The 26,451-nt window shown below is 42.6% G+C and overlaps 5 protein-coding genes across 6 annotated transcripts in view; 1 reads left to right on the top strand and 4 right to left on the bottom strand.

The window, feature by feature from the left end:
- Positions 1–700, bottom strand: part of LOC134191551 (uncharacterized) — a 1,423-nt gene extending 723 nt beyond the window's left edge. The window contains exon 1 of the mRNA XM_062660172.1: positions 1–700. This exon is cut by the window's left edge and continues 723 nt beyond it. Coding sequence (XP_062516156.1) covers positions 1–700 — 700 coding nt within the window.
- Positions 701–1,102: 402 nt separating this feature from the next.
- LOC134191126 (prostaglandin E synthase 2-like) lies at positions 1,103–6,068 on the bottom strand. Its single transcript, XM_062659700.1, has 5 exons — positions 5,687–6,068; positions 2,404–2,588; positions 1,736–1,936; positions 1,505–1,622; positions 1,103–1,435 (listed from the first exon to the last, which is right to left on the bottom strand). The coding sequence occupies exons 1-5, from the start codon at positions 6,056–6,058 to the stop codon at positions 1,280–1,282; spliced, it is 1,032 nt and encodes a 343-aa protein (XP_062515684.1). The 5' UTR covers positions 6,059–6,068; the 3' UTR covers positions 1,103–1,279.
- Positions 6,069–6,877: 809 nt separating this feature from the next.
- LOC134190719 (spliceosome RNA helicase DDX39B) lies at positions 6,878–10,668 on the bottom strand. Of its 2 annotated transcripts, XM_062659205.1 has the most exons (9): positions 10,612–10,668; positions 10,254–10,476; positions 8,566–8,970; positions 8,309–8,427; positions 7,666–7,797; positions 7,505–7,614; positions 7,300–7,444; positions 7,084–7,231; positions 6,878–7,024 (listed from the first exon to the last, which is right to left on the bottom strand). In XM_062659205.1, exons 2-9 carry the CDS (start codon positions 10,465–10,467, stop codon positions 7,008–7,010), a joined length of 1,290 nt encoding a protein of 429 aa, XP_062515189.1. In that variant the 5' UTR covers positions 10,468–10,476; positions 10,612–10,668; the 3' UTR covers positions 6,878–7,007. The 2 variants fall into 2 exon arrangements, with proteins under 2 accessions (XP_062515189.1, XP_062515188.1); XM_062659204.1 differs by lacking the exon at positions 10,612–10,668 and having other exon boundaries at positions 10,254–10,601.
- Positions 10,669–11,024: 356 nt separating this feature from the next.
- Positions 11,025–21,849, bottom strand: LOC134191063 (inversin-like). The gene is made up of 9 exons (XM_062659620.1): positions 21,779–21,849; positions 21,522–21,624; positions 21,360–21,452; positions 18,277–18,378; positions 17,862–18,054; positions 17,722–17,801; positions 11,921–11,982; positions 11,804–11,857; positions 11,025–11,443 (listed from the first exon to the last, which is right to left on the bottom strand). The coding sequence occupies exons 5-9, from the start codon at positions 18,047–18,049 to the stop codon at positions 11,378–11,380; spliced, it is 450 nt and encodes a 149-aa protein (XP_062515604.1). The 5' UTR covers positions 18,050–18,054; positions 18,277–18,378; positions 21,360–21,452; positions 21,522–21,624; positions 21,779–21,849; the 3' UTR covers positions 11,025–11,377.
- A 1,063-nt stretch (positions 21,850–22,912) lies between these two features.
- LOC134191225 (uncharacterized) lies at positions 22,913–26,103 on the top strand. Its single transcript, XM_062659822.1, has 2 exons — positions 22,913–23,281; positions 24,681–26,103. Exons 1-2 carry the CDS (start codon positions 22,931–22,933, stop codon positions 25,923–25,925), a joined length of 1,596 nt encoding a protein of 531 aa, XP_062515806.1. The 5' UTR covers positions 22,913–22,930; the 3' UTR covers positions 25,926–26,103.
- The last annotated feature ends 348 nt before the right edge of the window (positions 26,104–26,451 follow it).

Consider the following 26,451-nt stretch of genomic DNA (forward strand, 5'->3'; position numbering starts at 1 on the left):
GATTTGCATTGTGCTCAATAATGGGTGCAGTACTAGACCATTCATCGTGGTGATCTGGCCCAGTACGCCAAGTATTAGCAATTTTTCCCATAAATTTCCAAGGATCGTCGAGTCCCCACTCACATGCATTGAACAATATCGGTCTTCCTGTCTTGTTCAATGCGTCGGAGAATTCTTTGTACAGTTGATGAGGATCCTTGTCATTACTTGGTGTGTTACAAAAGTCTGCTTTTACAAAATCGATGCCCCAGCTAGCAAACGTATGTGCATCCTGCTCATAGTGTCCATAACTGCCGGGTATTTTGTGTGAGCGTCCACCTGTGCTGCAGGTGTACTCACCGAGATCAGTATAGATGCCACACTTGAGTTCCTTCGAGTGTACATAATCACAGACAGGCTTGATTCCGTTTGGAAATCGAGATATATCAGCTACAAGAGTACCAGTGGTGTCCCGATGGTCAGCCCAGCAGTCACTGATGATCACATATTGGTAGCCTGCAGTTTTCATTCCGTTTGCAACAATAGAGTCTGTGGCACTCGTGACCTCCTCAGATGAGCACCAGTCACGTCCACAGGGTCCCTGCGTACACCAAGTGTCCCAACCCAGCGGTGGAGTGAGAGCAACTCCGTTGTCGAGCCCATCAGTGTAGCCCAACGTCAACACTAGCAGGACAACTACGTGTAGTGGCAAGAGAGACATGTTACACGTGGGAGTAACCTGTATGTGACTTGATTGGTGCTCATGATCATGCACTATACACCCCAACGCGTACTATGATTACGTTTGATTAGATCCTCTCAAAACTGTTAATTATTGATTTGATTTTTTGGGTAATCATTGCCTGACAGTGGTAATATAGTCTCTAAATATTTATACAGTATATACATAATTTATGTAATTTATTTGTTTTAACAACAATAATTAAAATCAAACCGAGGGATGAACCTCACTGTCATGCAGTACTATTATACTATAGTCTTTGAAATTGCTAGTCCTACCTACAGTACACAGTACAGTGAACAAATAGATAGCAGACCCGACTGTTTAGTTGCGTGGTGCGGAAATTCATAGCTCGATGTCAATCATAGTCTAGTAGTAGGCAATAATATGAAGCATGTTATATACACTATGGCAAAGAGAAATCATCTAAATTACTATAATAATTCTACACACAACTAAACAGACGAGCATGTATGAGTACTAGCTGTAAATACAGACACAAGTGTGTCTGTCATAAACAAGATTGCAATGTAAATCGAATGATACAACGTTGAATAACTAGTCAGTTGTTGAGAGTGGAATTGCTTTGCAAGCGCCTGCACGTGACGTGACCTGTTGCTTCATACGATCATACCACGGTTTTACTTTTGTATTTGCCATGACGTCATCAAATGCATCCATTCCCTCCATAGCATTAAGTACACCATAACACGCCTTCGAAAAAGTTAAAACAATTAATATTGATTTTAATAAGGTGCAGTGGCTATGTTAATGTCAAATTACCAAATCGGCCAAATTTGGTTGTTTGCCTCCCATGAATGGTTTGTGTTTGCCAACTGCCCGAGTCCACTCGTTCACGTGTTGATACAATGACTCTCGAACATCATCGTGAAGCTTGTATCTGAACAAGAAGTATGTGACACACACACACACACACACACACACACACACACACACACACACACACACACACACAAAGCAATTGCAAGACAGAAAAACTGCTTTCTGTCTTACTTTTTCTTTAGCCGTTTTCCGATGATGTACATCGCTATGGCTCCGACCGTCTGTGCTCCGTATCGTTCGATCGTATTAAAGTTACCAACACTGGCGACGTAGCGAAACGAGCGCACCGATTCCCACATTGTCCTGTAGATGTTAGGAGCAAGATCGTGCATCAGCTGGTCATCCACCCACTGTCTCCATTTTGTCTCCTTTCTATATGTACGAACAATGTATATACAACATTGTTACAACAACACAAGTGAATACAAACAAACAACAGAACACAGTGAGTTAGCATATCTTGGAAAACGAAACATCTTAATAAATTAAAATTAAAAACCTAATTTAATATTAAATAAACAAAAATAATTTCATATCTGGTTCGTAGCTTGCAGAGTCCAGAATGTGTAGATCTGTTGTTCAGATTAACTAGTTATACATAAACATGTGTGTGTGCGTGTGTGCGTGTGTGTGTGTGTGTGTGTGTGTGTGTGTGTGTGTGTTAGTGTGTGTAACGCTACGGCATTTACTAATCACTCTCAGAACTATGGAATACTGCATGCGGCACAACTAAAATATTTAATCCTTCCAAACAATAATTATTCATCAAATATTTGGAATCACTCCACAAAATCTAACTAAACAAACTTTTGGCATATTAAACGTTTGAGTCAACTTACTCTCTTTCTTCTAAGTCGTCTGTCGTTCCGTACATAATTCTATATTTGTTTCCTCTAACAACAACGTCCTTTCCTTTCCTGTCCTTGCTCATTATTTCTGGATAAAATCCAAGTGTCTCCTCTATACTTCTTGATCCAAGCATGTGCGACCTCAGAACACTGATTATCACGGATGAATCAAATATCTATAGGAAAAGATAGAAGTAATTTAATAAGTACACACTCCATCGTCTATATAGTTATCATAGTCATAGCACTTATAGTAATTAATACACCAAATCAGTAAGATGAATGAAATTTTAAGGATGTGCTTTTGCCTTTGACTCGATCATTACAGTATTCTTATAATTAATTAAGTAGCTATAATTGGAAATCTGAAATTTAATTCATCAGTGAGAGTGAACGCAAAAACTAAAAAGTTCAAAATGAGGAAATATCAACTACAACAGATAGATACACAGACATACAGTCAGATACTTTATTCTCATGTCGACTCTACTTGTACATATGTTACGAATTCGTAAATGCCAACCAGTCCTTGCAAACAACAAAGTCATAGATTGACTAATGGAGTCTCGCATAGCCAGACCCTTCTCACCTACATCCTTCCGGCTACGCGAGACTATAACTAATGGACTTGGCATTCAATGTCAAAGTCAAATAATCTATGTAAATCAACATGATTGGGTGACAGTTTTGAAAGTTTTCTGAAGACAACTTTGGCATTATATCTTGTAGAAAATTTTTTACTCCAATAAGTCACAAATATGGAGGCACAAATTGGCTTCTGGATTTACTGACTGTCGGGACAACTGCTGCAAAAAATCTCTGACATTGTGCCCCACCTCCCAAAATGTTCTATCACAAGTGGAACACATCTTGATACATACTCTCCTGGAACAAGCTCTTTTCTTTTGTTGCGGCAGCATGACCATAAAGGTCCAAATTCTGTGCAATATTTATTTATATTAATTGGATCAAACTGACGGACAGACAGACAGACGGACTAATGGACGGATGGTAGTAGTGTTGACATAGCAGACTACAAGAACTTTAATCAAACCACATGACTGGACACAGCATTAGCACAGTTTGACCATACCAGTGGCGACTTGCTTCTGCTTGCCGTGTAATGTTTATAAGACATGCAGTGATAAAAAACATAGACCTTACCAACACATTTGTTTCTTGATTTTGATAACAGGAAAGGCAGTTTATTCTTTCATTACCTCTTCTGCACTTGCAAAACAGTAATATTCTTTGGGTCCCTATACACAACACAGTGTGTACTCATGCTTATTGTACCAAGGCAGATTTAGAGAGAATACGAGGTTTCGCAGAACCAGAATCGATGGGTCTCTCTCTCTACTAATGACATGTAAACGAAGAATCAGTCATTGACAGATTCACGATCAAGTAATGTTTTGCAAATAGTTTTCCAAGTTCACGCAAACATTTCAATGCTTAATCAATTAAATAAATCACAGATGAATCTCACAGTCATTTTGTGAACTTCATTAATTAAAGAACCGTCTGTTTCAAAACCCTAAATCCCACCCTGTTTATTTCATATTAATTTAAGTCACTGACACTGTGCTGAATACCCTTGCTGTTATGCATGCTATCGAGCTAAGACACCAACTCAACATAAAGTTATTAGTAACAATTGATTAACAGCAAACTCGAATACTAACAACAAGTAATACATGAATCCCCACTGATAACATTGCTTCAAGGGTTACAGGTATCTGCATGCAGCATGCCACTTGCATAACTAATCACCAAATTTCTAGATCCGATCTCATCTGGCTGAGCCACTCAATATTTGCACTTTCTAGTAGACGTTGTGGTTACACACATCCAATGCTGCAATGGAAGCAGATTTGTTCTACAACAGCAATGGCAAACTCGTTCAACGATGCAAAATCACACACTACGGTACAACTATCATTTGACACGGTATCTGAATCATCGTGACTTCTGTCACATGCAACTTGAATCCTGCTGCATGGTCGCACAATTTGTTATGTTTCTCTAGCGTACCAAACTTGACCACATTTTTGTTCAGTCCTGTAATTATAGTCATGTGACAAAGACAAGCCATTTGGCAAAGTCAAGGACATACACATGCTAAGCACATGCTTGACATATCATAGGCTCAAGTGTCCAGTCGGTCAGTCGTCCTCTCCTCCATATCACACACAGATGACCATCTCTTTATTACTGTTTTCATTTGCAGACCAGTTCAGTGCAAACCATACCATTTCCACTAACACAAAACGCATATATATATATATATATATATATATATATATATATATATATATATATATATATATATATATATATATAAACACATTGACCCTCAAAAGACAGCCTTTGCTGCCTGTTTATGTTTATAGTTCCAAAGTCTCTGACATGAACACTCCAATTACCAGGCACGGATCTAAGAATTTGTAAAAAAAAGGGTTAAAGGTTATTCACTAGTCACGCCCATCACAATGGTTTTGTGGCACAAAGAATTCTAGAGTCTATATATACGTCAGTTTTATATACCAACACATAGAAATGTCAGTTCTATTTTACTTTCTAACAATCATGGAAAACTTATTAGACCTCTTGGTATCATCAATCAGTCATCTAGCATACTGTAGAGTAGACAGCTTGGTGCATAACAATTCTGTTGCATCTGTTTCAAATGACTTTTGAAATAACCTTCGTGGGTGAGCTTGCACAAACGTGTGACATATTTTGTCTATTGGAATTTGCTCTTGATAATGCATGGCGATTACAGTGAGACGTTCCTCCGTCATATGGTAGACCTTGAGTAGGTCTTGACTCTTGATCGTTATTGAATCGTTCCTTCATCTGAAGCTTAAGAGGGTCTAGAAGAGGTATTGCAATGGTTCGTTTGTAGTACTCTAGATCTGATTCAGGCGAGACAAGAAAGGTGCCACTTATCCATTTGGATAAGAAAGGTGCCACTCCCACTAGAAAAGAGTGGTTTAACCCCCACAACTCCCCCGTCTGGATTTGCAACTGATTAATAACAATTGTTGCTAAATACGTAGTGAACAGGTACGTAAGTATCTGTAAGTTAATATTAACATACATGTAAACCTATATACTCTTGAGTGTCAATTTAATTAATCAAGCATCAAACACACAGAAATTTAATCGCCACTAAACTCTCTCTAGGCATGCAGCTGCAGTATGACAGTACGTAGTTACCCGTATCACAATCTTTTATATATTCTTACTGATACAATGATTTTCTAGATACCTGTACATTGTTGACAATTACAAACGGAACTGCCTTGCGTTCCGAGAACTTCATCTCTCGTTTGAAGAGCGGATTGACCTCAATCTCTTCATACGGGATACCGAAATAATCCAAGAAAGAGCGGACTTTACAGCAAAAAGGGCAAGTTCTGTACTGATACAATGTCACAGAAAGAGCGTCTGACGCAGACTCTGTTTTCCGTCGTTTAATAACTTCTGTTGCGTCGCTTTTCTCTCCGCCGTCAGCAATCAACGTGTTGCGTCGGCAGTAGACATACGACGCTACACCTCCTGCTCCAATACAGAAAACGAGAGCGGGACGACGTACAAGTTTGGCGACAATCTGAGCCTTCGAAACGAAAGGACGGAACATCACACAGCAGCGCGCTAACTGTATGGACATACGAGGCCAGCACAGAGCCGTAGTTCGAGTTGTGACTACGCCAACAACGTTTATTCCTCAATACTTGAGTGTCATTGTTTTAATGCCGAATAATTATTTTAGTATGTACTGTACTGAATGCAGTTGCATGAGTGATACTGAACTTCCTGTATGGTCCCCACAACCGAGTCGTCCGTGTACAGATAGTTTTCACTATTACTAGTACTGTACCTTACAATTTTCAACTTTGTTAGGTGTAACAGTCCGTGTTACACGTGTACTCTAGAGCTCGAGTTTACCTGCATCACATGTATGACCATTATTATCTATTCGGAAAGTATCTCTCGTGCTATTTGCAGAGATCGGAGAGTGAAGCTGGTGTATACGGCTGAGTCTCAGAGCCATTCAGTATATGGCTCTGCTGAGTCTGACAGCCTTGTGCACTCAGGCCTTCATGCGCGGCCGGATTAGGTGTACTACTATACATTTAGACAGACACTAAAAGTACCCACATGGCCACTAAATTCGTTGACCAAGCAGTGGCTTGAATGTGTTACTTAATTAAACAGGCACGACTACTGCTTTCCTGATGTTACACTTGCTTGCCTGTTACCTAATTTTTGCTGTTCCAGTGCATGCCCAGATGCCACCGTTTGTTAATATGACACACACACACACACAGGCGCACGCACGCGCACACACCCACACGCACAGCTCTACAATGTAACGTGTATAGCATCAAGCACAAGTGTGCCGCCAAACATCAGATGCACCCCACCCCACCTCACACCCTCACATCGCGAGACAAAATTACGAGGCTTAGCTATCTGCTACTTTAGATAAAACATGGTCATAACACACGGCAGCCACATCAACATTTTTTTGCCACTGTTTCACAAAAAACACACTAAACAATCCATCGAGTTCAAATCAGTCGCCATCAACCGTCTTGTTCAACTACAATACAAACATCATAAACGTCAATCCACCAACACACCAACAGAGCATCGACTCACTGTAGGAGTTGACGTCTATCTCATCAGGAAGCTCGGTGATATTAACCTCAAACCGGTTCTGAACTTCGTTTAATGTACGAGCGTCGGCCTCGTCGCTGACGAACGTAATAGCGAGACCCTTAGTTCCAAAACGACCGGCTCGACCCACCTAAACAATACAACACATATCATTAATATTAATTATTATGATAAGTAGTCTTCGTAAGGTGCAGTCACCCTGTGGAGGTAGGTGTCCGAATCTTCAGGCATGTCATAATTGAAAACGATGTTGACGCGCTCGATGTCCATGCCACGTCCAAACAGATTGGTCGACACGAGAATACGTTTCTGGAAATCCTTGAATGACTGGTAACGAGACAACCTGACATACGCATGCACACACGATCAATACACAAGCAAACGGCGAACGAACACGCCATACCGTTCTTCCTGTTTCATCTGCCGATGTATGGCGATGGCCGGAAAGTTCTGGTCGATGAGAAGCTGAGCTAATGCCATACAACGTTGAACGGTTCTCACAAAGATGACAACCTATGTGACGTCTATGAGAGCCGTAATAATGTAATGTTAATATCAATATACCTGATTGAATTCCAGCACATCGAGGAGGTCAAACAGCTTTCGATTCTTCTCGTTGTCTTTCAGTTTGATGTAGTGCTGCTGTAGGCCATGGAGTGTGAGCTTCGCCTCGTCGTCGACATATATCTCCATCGGCTAACAAGACGAACGAAAACAGACACCGCCTTTGAAATGTTGCCATACAGAGACTGGATGGTAGTGGAGTCGGTCCCAAGCGTGTTCCTAGCTTCTTGTGCAGCCTAATAAGCCTAATGATCGTGCTGTATGAAATCATAGTATCCATGCTGCCGAACGGACGAACACGTACGAACTCCAGACAACAAACAAACAACAAACGTAGAAAAAATAAACAAAAACTTAGCCTCGACTTTGTGTACACTTCGCAGCAAGCAGCGAATCTGATAGCCCGAGACACTGAAGTGATCCGTGCCAGACTGACGTGTCTACGAACATACAACACGTTAGATCATCGTATAACGTTGTCATCGGCTCTGATCCTACCCGACGTGTCAAGGGCTATCGCCGTTGAATCTGCTTTGCCGGTAACAATTTTCAAGGACAACGTTTAGGCTGCACAAGATGCCAGACCAAACGCTTGAGCTCTGCTTCATGCACGAGCTGGGGAAATGTAAGAGAGGGTTATTACATCTTGCATAAACTTTTTGCACACAGGCCTGATATCCTTTGCCAGCGTGGCACTAAACATCATGACCTGCTTCTCGTGCGGCGTCATCCGAAAGATTTCTTGAACGTCGCGTCTCATGTCTAGAAACAAAGCATCAGCAAAGTGGTAGACTTCAGTCCAAGTGTGGCCTGAATGCAGTGTGTGTGTGTGTGTGTGTGTGTGTGTGTGTGTGTGTGTGTGTGTGTGTGTGTACATTGTATTGCAATCACTATGCTCACCAAGCTGTTCCAGCATCTTGTCGCATTCGTCCAGAATGAAATGCTTGATATGCTTGAGGTTGAGAACCTTGCTTTGCGCCAGAGCCAAGAGACGACCGGGAGTGCCGACGACTATGTGCGGACAGTTGGCCCGCAGCGTCTCCTCATCCTTGCGAATGCTAATGCCCCCAAAGAAGACGGCCGTCTTGATGCTTGGCATGTACTTGCTAAAGCGGTCGTACTCCTTCTTGATCTGATATGCGAGCTCGCGTGTGTGGCACATGACAAAGACCGACACCTGGCCATCGACCGGCTCCATCTGCTGCATCGTGGCGAGCACAAACACAGCCGTCTTGCCCATACCGCTCTTCGCCTGACATAGGACATCCATGCCAAGAACGGCCTGCGGAATGCACTCGTGCTGAACTACAAACGAAAAAGGATTTAGACAAAGGGTTCATGCAAAGTGGCAACGGAACCCAAGGTGGCACCACCGACCCACTGATAGAGCGTTAACACTAAAAGTGATTGAACTGTGATCATGTACACAATCCTTGAGAGTCACTAGTCTCAAACTGCTTCTAGGGGTGAGAAGTTCTGGAAGTTCAAGGCACTGTAATCAATGATTTCTGTACCCGAGGTGAACTTGAGTGTTTGCCTGTCTCGTTGATGTCGTCTGGTGGCACTGTGCTTAGCAGTCATGGTTCGTGCTTTTATTTCTCGATTGGTTCGCATATGCCGCTGGAGCAATCTGCTTTCTTATACCCTGTTTACACGAGCACGCATAGCAAGCCGAGCCGAACCGTGCCAGCCCAGTATTCCAGCCCGCGTTTACACAACACAGTCTGTAAAAGGAAGCCAATGCATGTCATAACGTGCGTTAGTTCCTTGAGCTTGACATAGCTCGCGTTAGCTCATGTTTGCAACGGACAGAAGCCAAGCTGCTCGCATTTTTTCTCTATGGCTTTCCAACAGTCATATCAAGAGTGCGTAGGATATATACGAGACGTTGTAGGTCAATCGCCAGGCAACTGTTGCGCACATGCAGCAACGGAGTTCAAACGCTAAACTTCTTGCTCATCTTGGTCGCTCCCTAACAGAGCCTTCTTCTCGCTCCACGCTATTTGTGCCATTTTCACACAGAAGTACAACGTGTCGAAAAGGGGTCTGGCTACGCGAGACTACCAAACGAGCACACGCGGCCCATTTTCTAGCACGCTATGCGTTTACACAATGTACTTGACCCAAGCCAGCCCGGGCTGGCATGCACTGGCCTGGCTAGAAAGACCGAGCCAGCACGGGCTGGCCCACTTACAAGCGCTCGTGAAAACGGGGTATTAGTCCATGTTTCTGCCATCATACTCATTTAGTGACATACTAGTAGTAACTAAAGTTGTGTTTACACCAGCGGTTTACACTATCAAATCACATACGGGATATAAATATCACTCCTGGTTACAATACTAGATAGGTTCCCGTATAATAGTGTTGAAAACTGTCTAAACGTGTTGCTTGATTTCCCGTTGCCCGTTGCAGATAACTTCTTAGTTCCGACAAGACCCGGCACGAATTACACTGTTCTGGTAAGAAATGAGTGGCACGCTCGCACCATTCGCACTAAAGTTCGTCCAACGGTTTGAACACAATTTAGTAAAACAACAAGTTGTACCCCTGGCTATGCGACTTGAGTATTAGTCTATTGTCTTTACCTTCAGACGGGTGCTCGAAGCCGCAGTCTACGATGGCTCTCAGTAGTTCCGGTTTGAGGAGGAAGTCGCGGAATCCTGAGCTGTGGATGCTGACGTACGTGCCCTTGACGTCCTTGCGAGGAGCCTCGCCTGCGTTGGCGGTCGCCGCCTCGGCGACTTGGTCGTGATCATCTTCCTCGTAGTCTAGAAGGTCGTCTGGAGCTTCTTCGGACATTGTGAGCGGCTGTGGAGAGAAAAGACGGCGCGTTGTCATCGTTATGTTGCATCTCTCAAGCTGTTAGCGATTCATAGCTACGTGACAGTGACGCCCAGCTGGCCGCGAAGCGTGATTGCCGCGTCAACAAACGATTCAACGAACCTGTGTTCTCCTTGATCAAACTGCGCCAACAACAACGCATGCGTTTTTACAAAGTCCCGTATTACAAACATCCCGTCAATACGAAAGCCGGAAGTTTCGCATTTCCTGTAATCCCAGGATACAAGAAACGAACATGGGAATAACGAACGTAGGAAAAACCACACGGCCGCTTTTCATTTGTATTTTCCAATCCGTTCCCTTCATCCTGGTGTCACAGGAGATCGGCAGGGCAGAAAATCGGGCGCGACCGTAATCAACCCTAACAGTAATCTAGTGACATCTAACGCCCGCTATCCGAGACATGCTGCCACACCAGACTAGAGTCTGGCAAGCGCTCTTCGTCTGCTTAACTTAAGTCTACGGAATGGTGTACACAGGCGATAATTTGGATCAGATAACGCGCGTTAGTTTGGCAACATCTAGACATTAATGTGAAAACTAAGCAACAAAGCACCTAGCAGTACAGATAACTAAGATTGAAGAAAGACGTCATTGTGCTACACCATATGATTAGCTATACAAACAACAGAGTGACAAAGTCAATTATATATCTAATGTGTTTTCAGTCTCTCTTGACGTTTATCCACCTCATCTCTTACTGCAGCAGCACAAATTGGCGTAGAAATCTGCTGGCAAGCAGACAGAATGATAGGAACAACATTGCTAGCACCAACAGATTCGGCTTTCGTTCTCAGTATAGCATGTAGCTTGCTGCAAGGGTCAGCAATGGATGCAGTGTGTGCAATGAGAAACGACATTGTGTAGCCTAGCACCAGTCCAATATCACTCCACCGATCACAAGCCAGAACACTGACAGCAAGTATGATAAGTTCTGCACCAAAAAACACAAGAATTAGACACATTGACAATACTCTGGAAGTGATGGACAGTATTGCTAACTGCAAGACATAAGTGTGTTGCTACAAGCTGCACAATCTTTGTCTCAATCAATAACAACTAAATGCTAAGCAAACTATCGCGCGCGTGTGCGTGAGTGTCTGTCTGTGTGTTTGTTTGGTGTGTGTGTGTGCATGTGTGCGTGTGTGCATGTGTGCGTGTGCATGTGTGTATGCAAGCGTGTGTGTACATGTGTGTGCATGTGTGTGTGTGTGTGTGTGTGTGTGTGTGTGTGTGTGTGTGTGTGTGTGTGTGTGTGTGTGTGTGTGTGTGTGTGTGTGTGAGCTCGTCATACTTTATCAGCTGCTGCTGTTCGGAGACGAATAATCTCGCACTGCAGTTCAGCAATCTATGCAACACAAACCCAACTTGTGAGACAGACAACTAACTAAAGATGAGAAAAAGACATTACTTTCTGTTGGTATTGATGTCTCATGACAGACATATGACCCTCCACATAAGGATGAGATGTCACTGTGAGAGAAGACAATATTCACTGGAAATGCCCAATAAACACGATGCTACTGTACAAGCACATTATGTCATACACTCTTAGAAACAAATTACGACGACAAGCAAACACAACGTGTCCAGTAATAGCTGCATAGCAAACAAGAATATCACCTCACACACACACACACACACACACACACACACACACACACACACACACACACACACGCACACACACATGCACACACACACACACACACACACACACACACACAAACAGACAAACAAATACAAAAACATGCAAGCAAATAGACCATCACGTGAACAAACAAACAAATCATACCAAATACACACAGATAGAAATGCAACACAAGACCAGCAAACAATTCACATAAATGTTTGTGCAAACAAATTAATAGATACACAGATATGTAGATGAGAAGACAACAGAAAATATCATATGGTGTCTAATGTAGTTACACACCACCCTGTGAGCCAGCATGCGCATGCATTTTAAGGGTGGTACCAAATTAGTAGGCATGTGCTTACTGTTGGTGCAATAATACAATCTGTGGCTTTCGTGCATCTACTGCACCAGCTCTCAGATTATTGCTTTCTTATGGCCAAGCAATCCCCTTCTGGTTCATCTACTCCGGCCGCTAATCAGCAAGTGACAAGAGCTAAAAGCCTTGATGGTGGAAACTGCCTAGACAATGGTTCAAACGCCACAGCATCAGATACAGATCTGAGACTTTGTTAGCACTGTCCAATGGTTGGTTGGTAGCATGGGACAAAAAATTGGCCGCCGCTAGGCGTCTTTTCACCAGAGTCTCTTTTAGTACACTTTAGGCACTGCCTGCATGTAAACAACTGCGTAACCACCGGGCTGGTCTCTGCTTACACGCCACGCCGCCTCTATAACGCCATTGATGCAACTTGAGTTTCGTGAGCAGTCATGTGGCAGTGAACTTGCTATCTGCCGTCAGGAAGGCTGTAGTGTTGCCCCATTGTCATATCTGGGGATCTTAACAGTGTGTTATTTGGCATGGAAATCGCTCCGCATGCTAATGAAACCCTAAAGGGGGTGTGGCCAGCAGGAAAAAATTTACGGTTGCCACTTTATGCAACAAACTCAGAACTATGGCACAGATTACATACTCGTCCGATGTCGGCTACCCGACTTATCAGCTCCTTCGATCTTGCCTCACATGACTGCTGCCTAGTCTCATGTAGCCAAACCTTAACCCCGCCCTCAACATTCCAGTGGGGAAACGGTCTGGTGAGGTTCCTTTGATCTTGCCATGTTGCCGCATCACCAAATTCTGGTGAACTAAAGACTCCATAAATGTTATAAAGAGACAGGATAATATTACCGCTTCTCATGCAAAGTGGGTGGTGCTGGGTGTTTAAAGGATGTAATCATCAATGCTATCGAACTCTAGGCAAGCCATGAAAGAATGTTCATGGCCTTACCGTCAAACAACTATCGTGAGTGAGTTGTTGTCACAAACTGTCGTTGAAATGGTGTATGCACGCGCCTTTTGCAGTCATTGATTTTCACTTACCGATGCCAGTTGGACGACCACGTCCGAGTTCGGCTAGTAAGTAGTCTAGTCCAGTGAGAAGCTAGACAATAAGCTGTATGGCAAGGCGATCATCTCCTATATTCTCAGGAAATTCACGTAGTTGTCAAGAGTTCACCGGAAACACGTCCAACACAACAACTGACAGCGATTGTGCACTGAATGATATTGTCTCGCTGTAAGAAACATGCAGAGTACTAGTACGTCGTCACACAGCCTTGCGTCTAGCTTCTCACTGGACTAGCCTACTTACTAGCTAGCCGAACATGTACATGCTCATCACCACATGCACCAGCATCGCAAAGCGAAAATCAATGACTGCAAAAAGTGCGTGTACACACCATTTCAACGACACTTCACGACAAGAACTCACCTCGCAGTGGCTGCTCAATGGTACAGGCCGTGAAACGTTATTCGCGGCTTGCCTAGAGTCAAAGATAGCATCAATTACATCCTGTAGACACCCAGCATGCAACCACTGGCATGAGAAGCGGTAATATTATCTTGTCTCTTCATAACATTTATAGGGTCTTTGTTCACCGGAATTTGGTGATGTGGCAACATCAAAGGAACCTCACCAGACCCTTTCCCGCGTGGCATGAGGGTGAGGTAAGGGTCTGGCTACACGAGACTAACTGCTGCCTGCCATAACTATCACATATGTCATATAAGACCGCTGTCATTAATAATTTTTGCTAAGATCACCGATTCACAGTCTCTGTTGGCTATCCGCTAAGACCACTGCCCCATACCATGTGTGTTGGGCAACGACTGCTGTCGTTTTTGCTTACTAAGAAGACCGCTGACTTCTACCATTTGTGTTGCTTAAATCACCTGTTTTTAACTGCGGATGGCAAAATCGTGTTTTCTACTGTCGAATTGCCAAGGCCACTGCCTTCATACCCAGGATTGTCTCCACGGGTAACTTGGACGCAGTCGCCTCTTGCATGTAGCCATCTCTCAAAGGCCTAACATGAAACACCGCAAACATTAAACATGAGGTGCAGCATGGTAGTCAAACATGTTTGGTACAGATCTTCCGTTAGGCTCAATGCTGGCCGCCGGAGACCTGGAAGGCATCAGTGTAGTCCAGCAGAAAGGTTCGGCACTTCTGGCATATTTACTCTTCAAGGGCCAGCTGTCAATGCTGGAGAAGTGGACAAGTTTACCTGTTGGTACTGTAGTAGGAGAAGGAACGCCATGACACCTGTGCCAGCAAGACTTGTTAAGCTTATCCAGTCAAGCCAGTTTGTCAACTTCGCTGAGCTGCTACCGGACAACCTAAAACTACTGCTACGACTCCAGGCATCAGCCGTCACCGGAGCAAACTAGGCCGGTCAGCAAAGCCTACAACAGGTATCATTGCTTGGCACTTGGGTGCAGTGTTTCCGATTACGAGGCCATTGTCCTTGGGCTTCTCTGTAGCAATAGAATTCAAAATAGAATTAAATTAACGGCTCTTTTGGTTGTAGTTAGCGTAGTTTCTGTGTATGTGCGTGCATATGTGCTATGTGTTGTATCGACCCAAATTGGGTACTGTACTATAGACTTTGCTGTAGTACGATGAAATCTATTATTATTAATAATATTATTGCGTTAAAGTAGCACTGCTTACTCTATGGCTGTTATGTCTATAGCAGTTGTTGTGTTCTCCTTCGCCGTCAGCTGAGCTGCCGCCACTTGTGGGTTTTTTGGTAATTACATACTTGGGCAGGTCTCTTCTCTATGAGAATTCACCCTTTGGGTCAAAGTCCAGATTCAAGACCCTCCTGCCTACCAACACGGAACCAAATGGCAATTTGGTGCATGCATTGCGACTCCACAACTTCGTGAAAGCAGGTCTGAGCAGTTTGCAACTTCGGATGGAAGTAAGCATAGACTAGCTGAATAGAGTTTTTGCCAAAGGTAAAAGAGTCGAATGGTCTCTAATGTAGTTAGACAAGGTTGAATCCACCCCGTGAGCTGGCGTGCACATTGTGTTTTAGGTATGGTACCAGATTAGTACGTTTGCATTTACTGTTGGAGCGATAATTCAGTCTTTGGCTTCCATCTCTTCCCCATGTCCCCTATTTTCTCCGTTGGCTCTCCATTTCAGGAAACTGACATGACAAGGTCCAGGGAAGGGGTAGGAGTCTGGGTCCAACACCCTTCTGCCTACCAGCAGGGAACCATGCACCACAACTCAGGCCCCACCCCTTGTCCATTAGCCACACCTTTGTGAAAGCAAGCCTGAGCAGTTAACAACTTCGGATGAAAGTTAAGCATAGACCAGCTGAATAAAGTTTCCGGTGAAGGTAAGGAGTTGACTCATTAACTGATTCAATTGACAAATGGACAGACACACAGACACAAAACACACAATAAAACAAGCAGACACATCACCTCAACCCAAATGTTGAGAACAAAAAAGTGAAAAGATGAAAAGCAGCACATCACTACAATAGCTCAACATACAAGACAACAAGCAAATCATTCAACAATATCAATCTAAGGGGCCATCCATAATCGTTGACATTTACTCAAGCATGCAAAGCGTACACTAGGGGGAGGGGTAGAGTAGTTGTACGCTTTTGGGCAAAGTATAAAATGTCGATGATCTTTTTTCGTCCAAAAGTAGATAGAAAGTGATACTGAAGTCAGGAGAAATCATCTACGACTACGCATGTTGTATATGTGTGTAAATTACTAACCATCCATCATGTTCCTCGCCCTTTGAAGTGTGTATGGCATGGGACGGTAGGTACTCTGTGGTTGTGACAAACCTGTCTAAGAGACTGTTGTGATGTTCATAACCCACTGGCAAACAGTACCATATTTCTTCGAATAGTGGCCGCCCTCGAATAGAAGCCACCCTCGAATTAAGGACGCACTAGTCTGCAAAGTTACTAGACACGCCTATATCCCAGGCTTTTGTTGCTTCCGTGCCAATCTCATCCTATGACGTGCACTCGTATATCAATTATATTTTTATCAACACAACGTACAGCAATACCATGGTACTTTCAACATGATTCTCAGCGCATGTCCGTCCAGAATGTAGATAACATAATAGTCTTGGCATTTACAGGTAAACCTGCCGCGGTTGGCACCTTCAAAAGTGTCCAATTATGTCAACAGAAAGAAGTGTGACGTTCAAGTACAATGTGTCACGGTGTCAAGTGGAGACTTAAAAATAGAGGCCGCCCACAAATACAAGCCGCCCTCTTTTAGAGACCGCAGTTCCGTAACCTTGTTAAAAATAGAGGCCGCAGCAACTATTCGAAGAAATACAGTGTACCAGCAGTTTGTGAACACTTCTGTCTTTGCCAGCCCATCTTTGTCTCGTGAGGAAGCTGTGCAGAAAGTGCAATGACAATGGAAGCTGCTTGCCAGAATGATGAAATGTGCATCTCAATCTTCGAAAGGGCTTCTAATTTTCTAATTATTGTAATACCGTATTCGCCCGTAATAACGCCCATACCGAAATAACGCCCATGCCCGTATATACACCCATGTGTGACAGGTCAGAACTTTCAGCCCAAAAAACACCCATGCCCAACTATACGCCCATGCCCAAGTATAAGCCCTGGATACGCATGCGCAGACAAAAACAAAATGAACTCTGCAGAACATTCGTCTCCGTCTGTGTGCATTTGATGAGCTGGTGTCGGTGTTGAGTAAAAGTGCTTACTGCTAGACTCATGTCTTCATTGCAATTACCAACCCTTATGCTCTTGACGTGCTTCAGGCCGACCACATGTTTAGTTTCTAGCTGCATGTTGATGCTGTATGGATACCAGTACCTTTGATCTTGCAAATGGTTAATTGCAAGCATTTGTGGTATTTCTGTCTTCAAGTACCTAGATGATGACTGGCCAAACAACAGCATTTTGTGACCATGTATACGCCTAGGACCAAAATAACGCCCATGCCCTAGAATACGCCCAGAAAAAAGTCTTTATTTCTATAAGCCCAGGGCATTATTACGGGCGAATACGGTACCATGGTACACTAGAAATAGCTTCACATGACCAACATTTATTATGTAAGGGTATACAGAAAAGAGTACACAGAAAAGATCATGCAGAAGAGTAACCTTTGTACGTTTGAGCAAATGTCAAAAATTATGGATGACCCCTAACCTCACACCAAAATCAAAGAAAAAAACAGCTACACAAATTAACTGTTTTTCACTTGCATTTCATGGCTTCTTCCATCATCTCAACCACATCGCTGTGACCCTGTTCCTTAGTAATCTCCAGTGGTGATCCACGCATACTATCACACAATGACATCACGTTAGTAACATTATTGACTAAAGGATATCGAATGCATCACCTCTCATGTTGGGGACTCGCTCCATGTTTTAGGAGAACATCAACACAGCACACATCACCATCACGGGCAGCAAACCATAGTGGTGTACGACCACTGTTATCATTGATATCAACAGGAACAGAAAAGACAGAAGTCTCTCTACGATGATCACATGATTCAAAATTGCAGCAAAATGTATGGCTGTCCATCCCTTCTGAGTAAACAAGAAACTGATAAGATAGTGAGAGAGTGTTTATGTTAAAATATATTAAAGCAAAAGACATTCCATTCAACACACACAATGAGACATTCAATAGAATGATCAACACACAAACACAAACAATAGCAAATTCAATGCATTACACTCACAGATATGTTTAATACATGCACAACAGACACCACAATATCAACTGAACCTCTCAATACTCAAACTCACAATATTTCCCTTCATCACATTAACATCTTTGACATTCAGCAGTAGATCAGTGATGTCTTCTGATCCAATGATTGCACATACAATCAAAGCTGTACATCCCAACTGCATACACAAGAATGTATTATTATCATTATTCCTCCATCACACTGTACACTAGCCTCGGTTCCAGACGCTTTCCCGTAAGTACTACACGTGACAGGTATATGGGGTGAAAAGTAGGAAGAGCAAGCGGGAGAGCGTCTGGGTGCACTTGTACTACAGACAAGTTCAGGGGCAGGAAAGCTATCAAACATGAAACGCTCCGCACCAATAGAAACTTCCCGCTCACTCCGAGCGGTGGTTTTGATTGGTCTACAACAAGAACAATACCACTTAGTTTACGGTTACAATTCTAGACATGCTAATTAACGTTGTTAGACACACAGGTAGGCTAGTTTTACAACAGCTGCAGTACATAGACTGATCCTCATAGATCCATCTCAGATGATTCAATAGCGAAGCAGTAACTGTTTGCTGTCCTCAATTCGTGATCGAAGCTGTGAAGTCGTTGCAGCACCTCTGCATACCTGAAATGTATTCTGGCCCGAGGAGACGACGTTTTTGCATGTTTTCAAACTGGCTATGACAAATCTATGATATTCCACATGATGTTAAGTGTGTGCAACACTCTGCCGGTCTTTGGTAATGCAGACTGCTCTTTCTATCCAAGCCATTGCTTTCTCTCATGAGAGACCAGGTAGCAAGCTTGACAGAACACGGTGTAACAGCTGCAATGATAGGCGCTAGCTTGCTTAAAGACAAACAGATTCAACGTGGTGATGTCAGCGGTGTGTTTGGCAGTTCATTGGAGAAACGCCCTCCAACAGAGTCGATTCCACGATCACGTCGCTGCTGTTGTTGCAGACGAAGCTCACTGCGTCGTTCAGTGGTTAGCCTGTTTTTACTGAGTGTTTCGATGCTATTCGAATGGCACTGACTGATGAGTTACCTACATCGTATTACGATTGCATTGTGCAACCTAATGCAGTTAGACTAATGGTATAATTTGGATCTAATAGCTTTCCCGCCCCTGAACTCGTTTGTATTAGCAGTGAGCCCAGACGCTTTCCCGCTCGCACCTCCTACTTTTGACCTCATATACCTGTCACGTGCAGAACATACGGGAAAGCGTCTGGAACCGAGGCTAACTGTACACATGCTGCAAGAAAAAAGAAAATAGAAAATGAAGACAACCTGATAAGACAATAACTACTGCAAAATATTCTTCGACAGTCCAAGTTGAATGAAATAAAAACCAACAAGATTACTCATCTCAGCATGCAATAGCTGCTTCAGCCAGTCAACACTGCTGCCTCTTGACAAGCAAGAAGAAACGAAAATGTTGATTGTTGCACTTAGATTGTTACATCTAGTTAATATCTATCATCTATCACAACACATCACACTTTCACACACTCAATCAACTCATCAACATGTCTATCTCATTAAAGGGTAACTGCAACACAAAATCAAAAATTCTTTTACATTGGTAATTCTAGTTGCATACATGACAGGAAAAATAGTTTAGCTTTTTAATTAAGTTAAGTCTTCACTGAGATATAGCAGGTCAAAGTTGCTTCTGGTTCTTCAAGTTCCGGTAACGCGTTATAATGGACGTGGTGTAGTGTACACGTCACAGAGGGGAGACGCATGTGCATCTGTGTAGTCATCGGCCCGTAAAAATGACTACATCTTCATATCCAAGGCAATGCTGCTAAGGTAGAGGAGACGGCAGCGACAGTTATTCTTCTGAAGAGCCCTCTGGAAGTTTTTACATGATGATAACGTTCCGTCATTGCATGAATCACAGGATGAAGAATATCTGCTAGAAGCCATCAGACACTACAGGTTTGAGCTCAGCAACAGTGTCTCTGATTCTTTGAGATTGCCTGCTGCCTTGATAGCCTGTCACCACCAATAGCCTGTCACCACCGCCAGTGTAGTAGCAAACGTAATCGATGCACATCCGGGTAAGTAAGCAACCATCGCTTCTGCACAGGTGTAGCTGCAGTCGTAGTGAGATGATGGATACGTACACGTGTGGAGTGCGTGTGCTGTCAAAACATGTTTGAGGTTGTCTCAAATAACGACGCAATAATAATGTCGAATAATAGCGACAATAACTGTACCTTATTTGGGTGCGAGAGAAAATATATTATTATTATAATAGTGGCACAGTGTACTGGTGAGTTTATGTAAAACTCTACCTACTGCTGTGAGAAAGAGAACAAAATGAGTTGACATTCATACATTGAATTCACGTTGACACAAGGTTTGACTTCACTGTACAGTATACTGTAATGCATACGACTGGATTCACTACACATGATGATCAAGCACCTAGACGCAAGTCTAGTCATCAAGAGTCTGACCTCTCCTAGCCAGTTTGCAGTACTTTCTGTCCTGCACGAGATTCTTCGTTACCCTCATTTTACCCACTTCTCAAATACGACTCTCCTTTCTTTTGAGAAGGTTCCAGAGTGCTGCGATCTTGAAGAGTGGAGGCAGGTAGATGAAAAATGGTGGCCTCAGTTTTGCTCTTCTATAACACAGACCAAGTTCTTGAATATATCTCGAAGCAATCAGGCTTAAAGTGGCTACTACAGACTCCTGTCCACTCAGTAGGACGCGTCGTACTCAGTAGTAGTCGCCTGGACAGCACAAAAGTCTCTTCAATTTTCCTCCTTATTTACAATTCTCACTCTTTTCTTAGCTTGGGAATCTTCGGAAATCAAAACATGCTTGCATGTATGACTTGCACAAAATGATGCATCCTGCAGCCACGCAACACCAAACCATTCTTTCGCTACAAATTCCTTTGTTTACAATACACGCTAGCGTGGAGTCTCCCCTCTGTGGCATGTACAGTACACCACACCCGTTACCAGAACTTGAAGAACGGGAAGCAACTTTGACCTGCCAAAAATCTAAAACTATTTTTCCTGTCATGTATGCAACTAGAACTATCAATTTCCACCATAACAGGTTTGATTTTTTCATCTTATCAACAGCACATCACAGTTTCACAAACTCAATCAACTCACCATGCCAGTCCCATTAACATCTGCTGATTTAATGAATAGAAACTCAACCATCTCCTTCTTCTTATTCCTACACCCTCGCATCAAAAGAGTGTTCTATTTTGAGATCAAACGACGTGCAGTTCATTTCAACATCCAATACACACTAAACCTCACAACACATACACCACGCTCGCCACAGGTATTAATATCAACACCCATCTCCAAAGACGCGTTGCTGACTGAATACCACCTCTCCTCACCGCTTCACATAATTCTTTCTTCATTTCTACATAACAAACAAACAAACAATAACACTACGCCACACAAAACAACTCACAAACTTCTGTGCCAACCCAGTCTAGACTTCTAGATCTAGATCTCTACATTATTTTCTAGATTGTTCGACTAGCTACTAGACATCACTATTGCAAACTACTCACCTCATACGCGGTAGGCACGCAACCAACGAAGTGACCAACAAATTTCCCCAGGGTATACACGTACACGTACTTAGCGCAAGTCCAATCACGTGTTGTAACACGTGCCCAACAATACAGTTGTGTATGAAGTAGATGATACTATAATAGTTAATTAGTATTAAAATATAAAAATAATACAGTATATTAATAATAAAGTTTATTAATTAATTGCGCACTGTGCACAAAGCCTTGCGTTGCCAGTGTGTGTGTGTGTGTGTGTGTGTGTGTGTGTGTGTGTGTGTGTGTGTGTGTGTGTGTGTGTGTGTGTGTGTGTGTGTGTGTGTGTGTGTGTGTGTGTGTGTGTGTGTGTGTGTGTGTGTGTGTGTGTGTGTGTGTGTGTGTGTGTGTGTGTGTGTGTGTGTGTGTGTGTGTGTGTGATTACCTGTCCCACGATCAGCCAATGAAGTGTATGAGTGTATCAGTGTGTGGTGTATATACTGTCGTATTATAGACTAGCTACATTGGCGGGATACACATAAGAGGAATTACCATGGAAGTTACATAATCATATATATATATATATATATATATATATATATATATATATATATATATAAATCGCGTTGTCGCGGGAGAAGTCGGAAGACGAAGACAGCTTAACTTTCGACCGCTAGACTACTAGGAAGTTTGCATGTTTACTTCCATGACAGGGTTTCAACAAATACGTATTGCCTAGCTAGGACTCAGCGTTTCAGTAGACGGTCTGAAAATTCCGTTGGACGTGTTACTTACTCACGAACGCGAGGCGCCTACGGATACCGTACAACTAGTTAATTAATTAACAAAATGTGCAAACCATTGCCCTTTTGTATGATCACTGCATCGCGTAAAATTTCTGGAGCTAACTGTTTCTCGAGAAAGTCAATTTCTGCAAAGAACAAGGCGTGTTCAGCAACCACCATTCCCCAAATGCGACTCTCTTTCAATAACCACTGCGGCTCGCCTGCTGCAATAACTGCTCGCAGAGAAAGCGCCAGGTCTACGACCTGTTAGCTTAACAACACACTTCGAACTGATATTCGCGCAAGTCAAATATCCGGGATTTGACATCCGGGATGTGTCGCAAATTTCGACGCATTGGATTGATAACTTCACCAAATTACACCTAGTAAAATGTGCGACAGGTCTGTTAACGTATCTACTGTTGCCGGCTCTCTACAGCAAGGACATCGTGACGGGGAAGGAATCGATGCTCTATTCTACAATCCTACTGGCTTGGCCTTTACAATTAGCGGTGATATAGTAATTGCTGACCAGTCTAATCATTGTATCCGCAAAGTGACGTTACTTAGAGGAGACGACATATTCTCATCACACGTAGAAACGATTGCTGGAATTGCCGGCCATAGTGGCTACAGAGATGGTACTGTAGATCAAGCTTTGTTTTGCAACCCCTGGTCAGTGGCTGTTGGAGAGGACAACACTATCTACGTGACAGACAGCGGAAACAGGAGAATCAGAACGGTGTGTGTTTGCGTGCTCTCTGGTCTGGAAGTTCGAGGCTAGTGTGTGTGTTGATAATGAGAAAAGATAGCAGGCAGCTGCTGCTGCAAATTCAGTCCAAAGCAAGCATGGGCGGATTTTGCGCATGCGCACTATTAGGCGAATTAGGAGTTATCTTAGGAAACTTGAATGCCTGCATGACACTGGATATGTGACCAAGCACAATGTTCATTTCCCTTTTAAAATGTTCATGAAATTGTCAGAAGTATTGTGAATTAATGTGTGTTGTAGGTCTATTTACTATAGTAGATAATGGAGGTATACTTTTAATTAACTTAAATAATGTAGGCAGCATTATAATTATTTAATTAAGTATACCTGTAGAAGTATATGTGTGGGCTTGTATGGTCATTTTGTGTTTTGCTGCCATGTAAGGTTTGGTGTCATAATTTTAGCATCTTTGTTTTCAAGTTTGTGCACTCCTGTGTTACAGCTGGTCACATGTAGCCAACTAAACTTTTGTTTCTGTTACACAAGAGGGTCTCAACTTGGTTAAGTGAAATTCACAGCTAGCTATTCTACAACTATAGGTACACCCAGAGCCATATATATATATATATATATATATATATATATATATATATATATATATATATACACTGTGTTACCTCGCCTAGAATGGCATGCCGTTATACCTCGAGGTACAACGGCATGCCGTTGTAAATGAGGGAATTTTACCAGCGCCTCAAGTTGCACATCTAACAAAATCTAATATCTTTCTTAAGCGGTACTGCTAACTACTACTAGGTAAGTCTTCAAGAACACGCCATGGATTTGTGTAGGATTTCCTGCTTCTGGTTTTCGGAAGTCTTCACCAACGGCAACATTGTCAACATGGTCATTAGCATCATCCTCCACATTGACACGTGTCTCCTTCAATAACGCAATATTAATATCAAAAGATAGGCCTTGTATTACTGTGACTATCGTACCTCGCTCTATAACGGCACCTCACCCTATAACAGCATGCTGTTATAGGTACCAGCTGGAGTTGTAGCGGATTCTGGTAAAATTCGCTTATAACGGCATGCCATTCTAGGCGAGGTAATACGGTATATATGTTTCCCGAATGACCAGAGTGGTGTGAAATGATTATCTTTCCGCTGAAGCAATCCTCAGGAGTCTTTGTAAGCATAGCACATGAACCAGAACAAAGGCAAACATCTGCAGGCAGTGCAGTGTGCATAGGCATTTGATCACTATCCCATCTTTTTTTACCATACGTGGTAGCTGTGGAATAGGCAGGAATATTCTAGATCAGGACACTCATGGCTTTTGTTTAATTTGCTCCTACTTTGTTTGGAACATTTAAATTGGTAGTTATGTCATTTCTTAGTGTTATGCATGTCATTGTATGTAGGTGGATGGGTGTGGCATGGTGAGAACATTGGCTGGATCAGGAAACAATAGTTTTGAGGATGGACAGGGATTGTTTGCTGCTTTTAGGTTATTAAGAGATATTACTCAATCAGCAAAAAAGTCCATCTTCTACATTACTGATGAACACCGTATTCGTAAGATAGATGTGCATGGTAATGTCATTACTATTGGAGGAACACAATGTAATGGTCTGAGAAATAGTCACCGCAGTGATGCAAGGTTCTACTGTCCATTGCAAATAGCATGCAGAAGTGAAGATCATGAGACATTGTATGTTGCTGACAGTAATAACGGTGCTGTGAGAGCAGTACCACCTGACACAAAGAATGTTAGAACAGTTGCTGGTGGCAAAGGTGCATGGTCTTATGATGGAGCAATAGGAAAGGCCACACTAAGTCGACCATTTGGAATTACTATTGACAGCAAAGGTTGCATCTTTGTGTGTGATAATGTAAATCACAAGATTATAATAATTTCCTCTACCTTGGAGACGATGACTACTCTAGTGGGATGTCGTGAGGAAGGTTTAGTAGATGGAAATGGTGAGGAAGCGAAACTAAACTATCCATGTTGTCTTCTTCTGAATGAGTCAACCCATACACTTTACTTTACACAGCAACATTGCATTCGTAAAGTTAATCTCCAACCGCATTTTATTCCACCACGACCAAACCTGGATGTATCATTGGGTGAAGATCAGATGTTTCTTGTAGACAACGAGGATTTGGCAGACGTTGTGTTTGAAGTTGAAGGTAAACAAATGTATGCATGCAAATGTGTTCTAATTGCTCGCAGTCCTTATTTTTCTCGTCTCTTCTCATCTGGAATGAAGGAATCCCATCCTCCACGCAATGGACACGTAACCACAATTCCAATCCAAGATGCAAGCTATGATGCTTTTCGAGCTCTCATTGTGTATCTTATCACAGACAAGATGAGTGTGGATCTGAATGACTTGAAGATGGTATGTCAACTTCTCGTTCTTTCTGATCGCTTTCTGGCTTCCAAACTGAAGAGTTACTTTGAGCAGATTGTGGCAGGACAGATTAGAGTAGAGAATGCAATCGAAATTTTGTGTTGGTCAGACACTCACAATATTCCACTGTTGAAAGAACTGGCCATCACATTCATTTGCTGTCATCTTGGTGTGATGAGAGAAAGGGCTGAAATGGAGCAACTCTCATTTTCTTTACTATTAGAAATTGTTCAAAAACTACGACTATAAGACACACATGGTTAATTGCCTGATTTGACATGTTGTTATGTATTTGTTGGTTATTACTACACACAATCATACATGTACTGTGATGGCATGTTGATATGGCTGTTGCAAATGTATTAGTTGATTCACGTTTATGAGTTTGTTGGTAACTTGTGTGTCAGAGTATGAGAGAGCAAGTAGAAATAATAATATTGACTGCAGGATGAAGATTCACTATAGAGAGAGAATATCACCCAACGTTGAAGTAATGTTTGGAAAACAGCTTGAACAGTTACATTCAGTGCATCTAAAATCAATTTGCAATTTTTACAGGGTGATGATTGTGCAATTGCATGTAGACCTATATTTGCAACCTGTGATTTCTGCTTTTTGAGATCGTTTACTAACAGAAATTGTCAGAGTTAGGCGTTTTCACGTGAATGTAGGTTTTGGTGTACGTAAAGCAAATTTTCGTTTTAAGACGTTCTCTAAATGTTAGACCTCACTCATTCATAAGTGTTTACGTGACCAATCAAAATAATATTTTTAG

Source organism: Corticium candelabrum, chromosome 15 (genome assembly GCF_963422355.1).
Source record: "Corticium candelabrum chromosome 15, ooCorCand1.1, whole genome shotgun sequence".
Lineage (NCBI taxonomy): Eukaryota > Metazoa > Porifera > Homoscleromorpha > Homosclerophorida > Plakinidae > Corticium > Corticium candelabrum.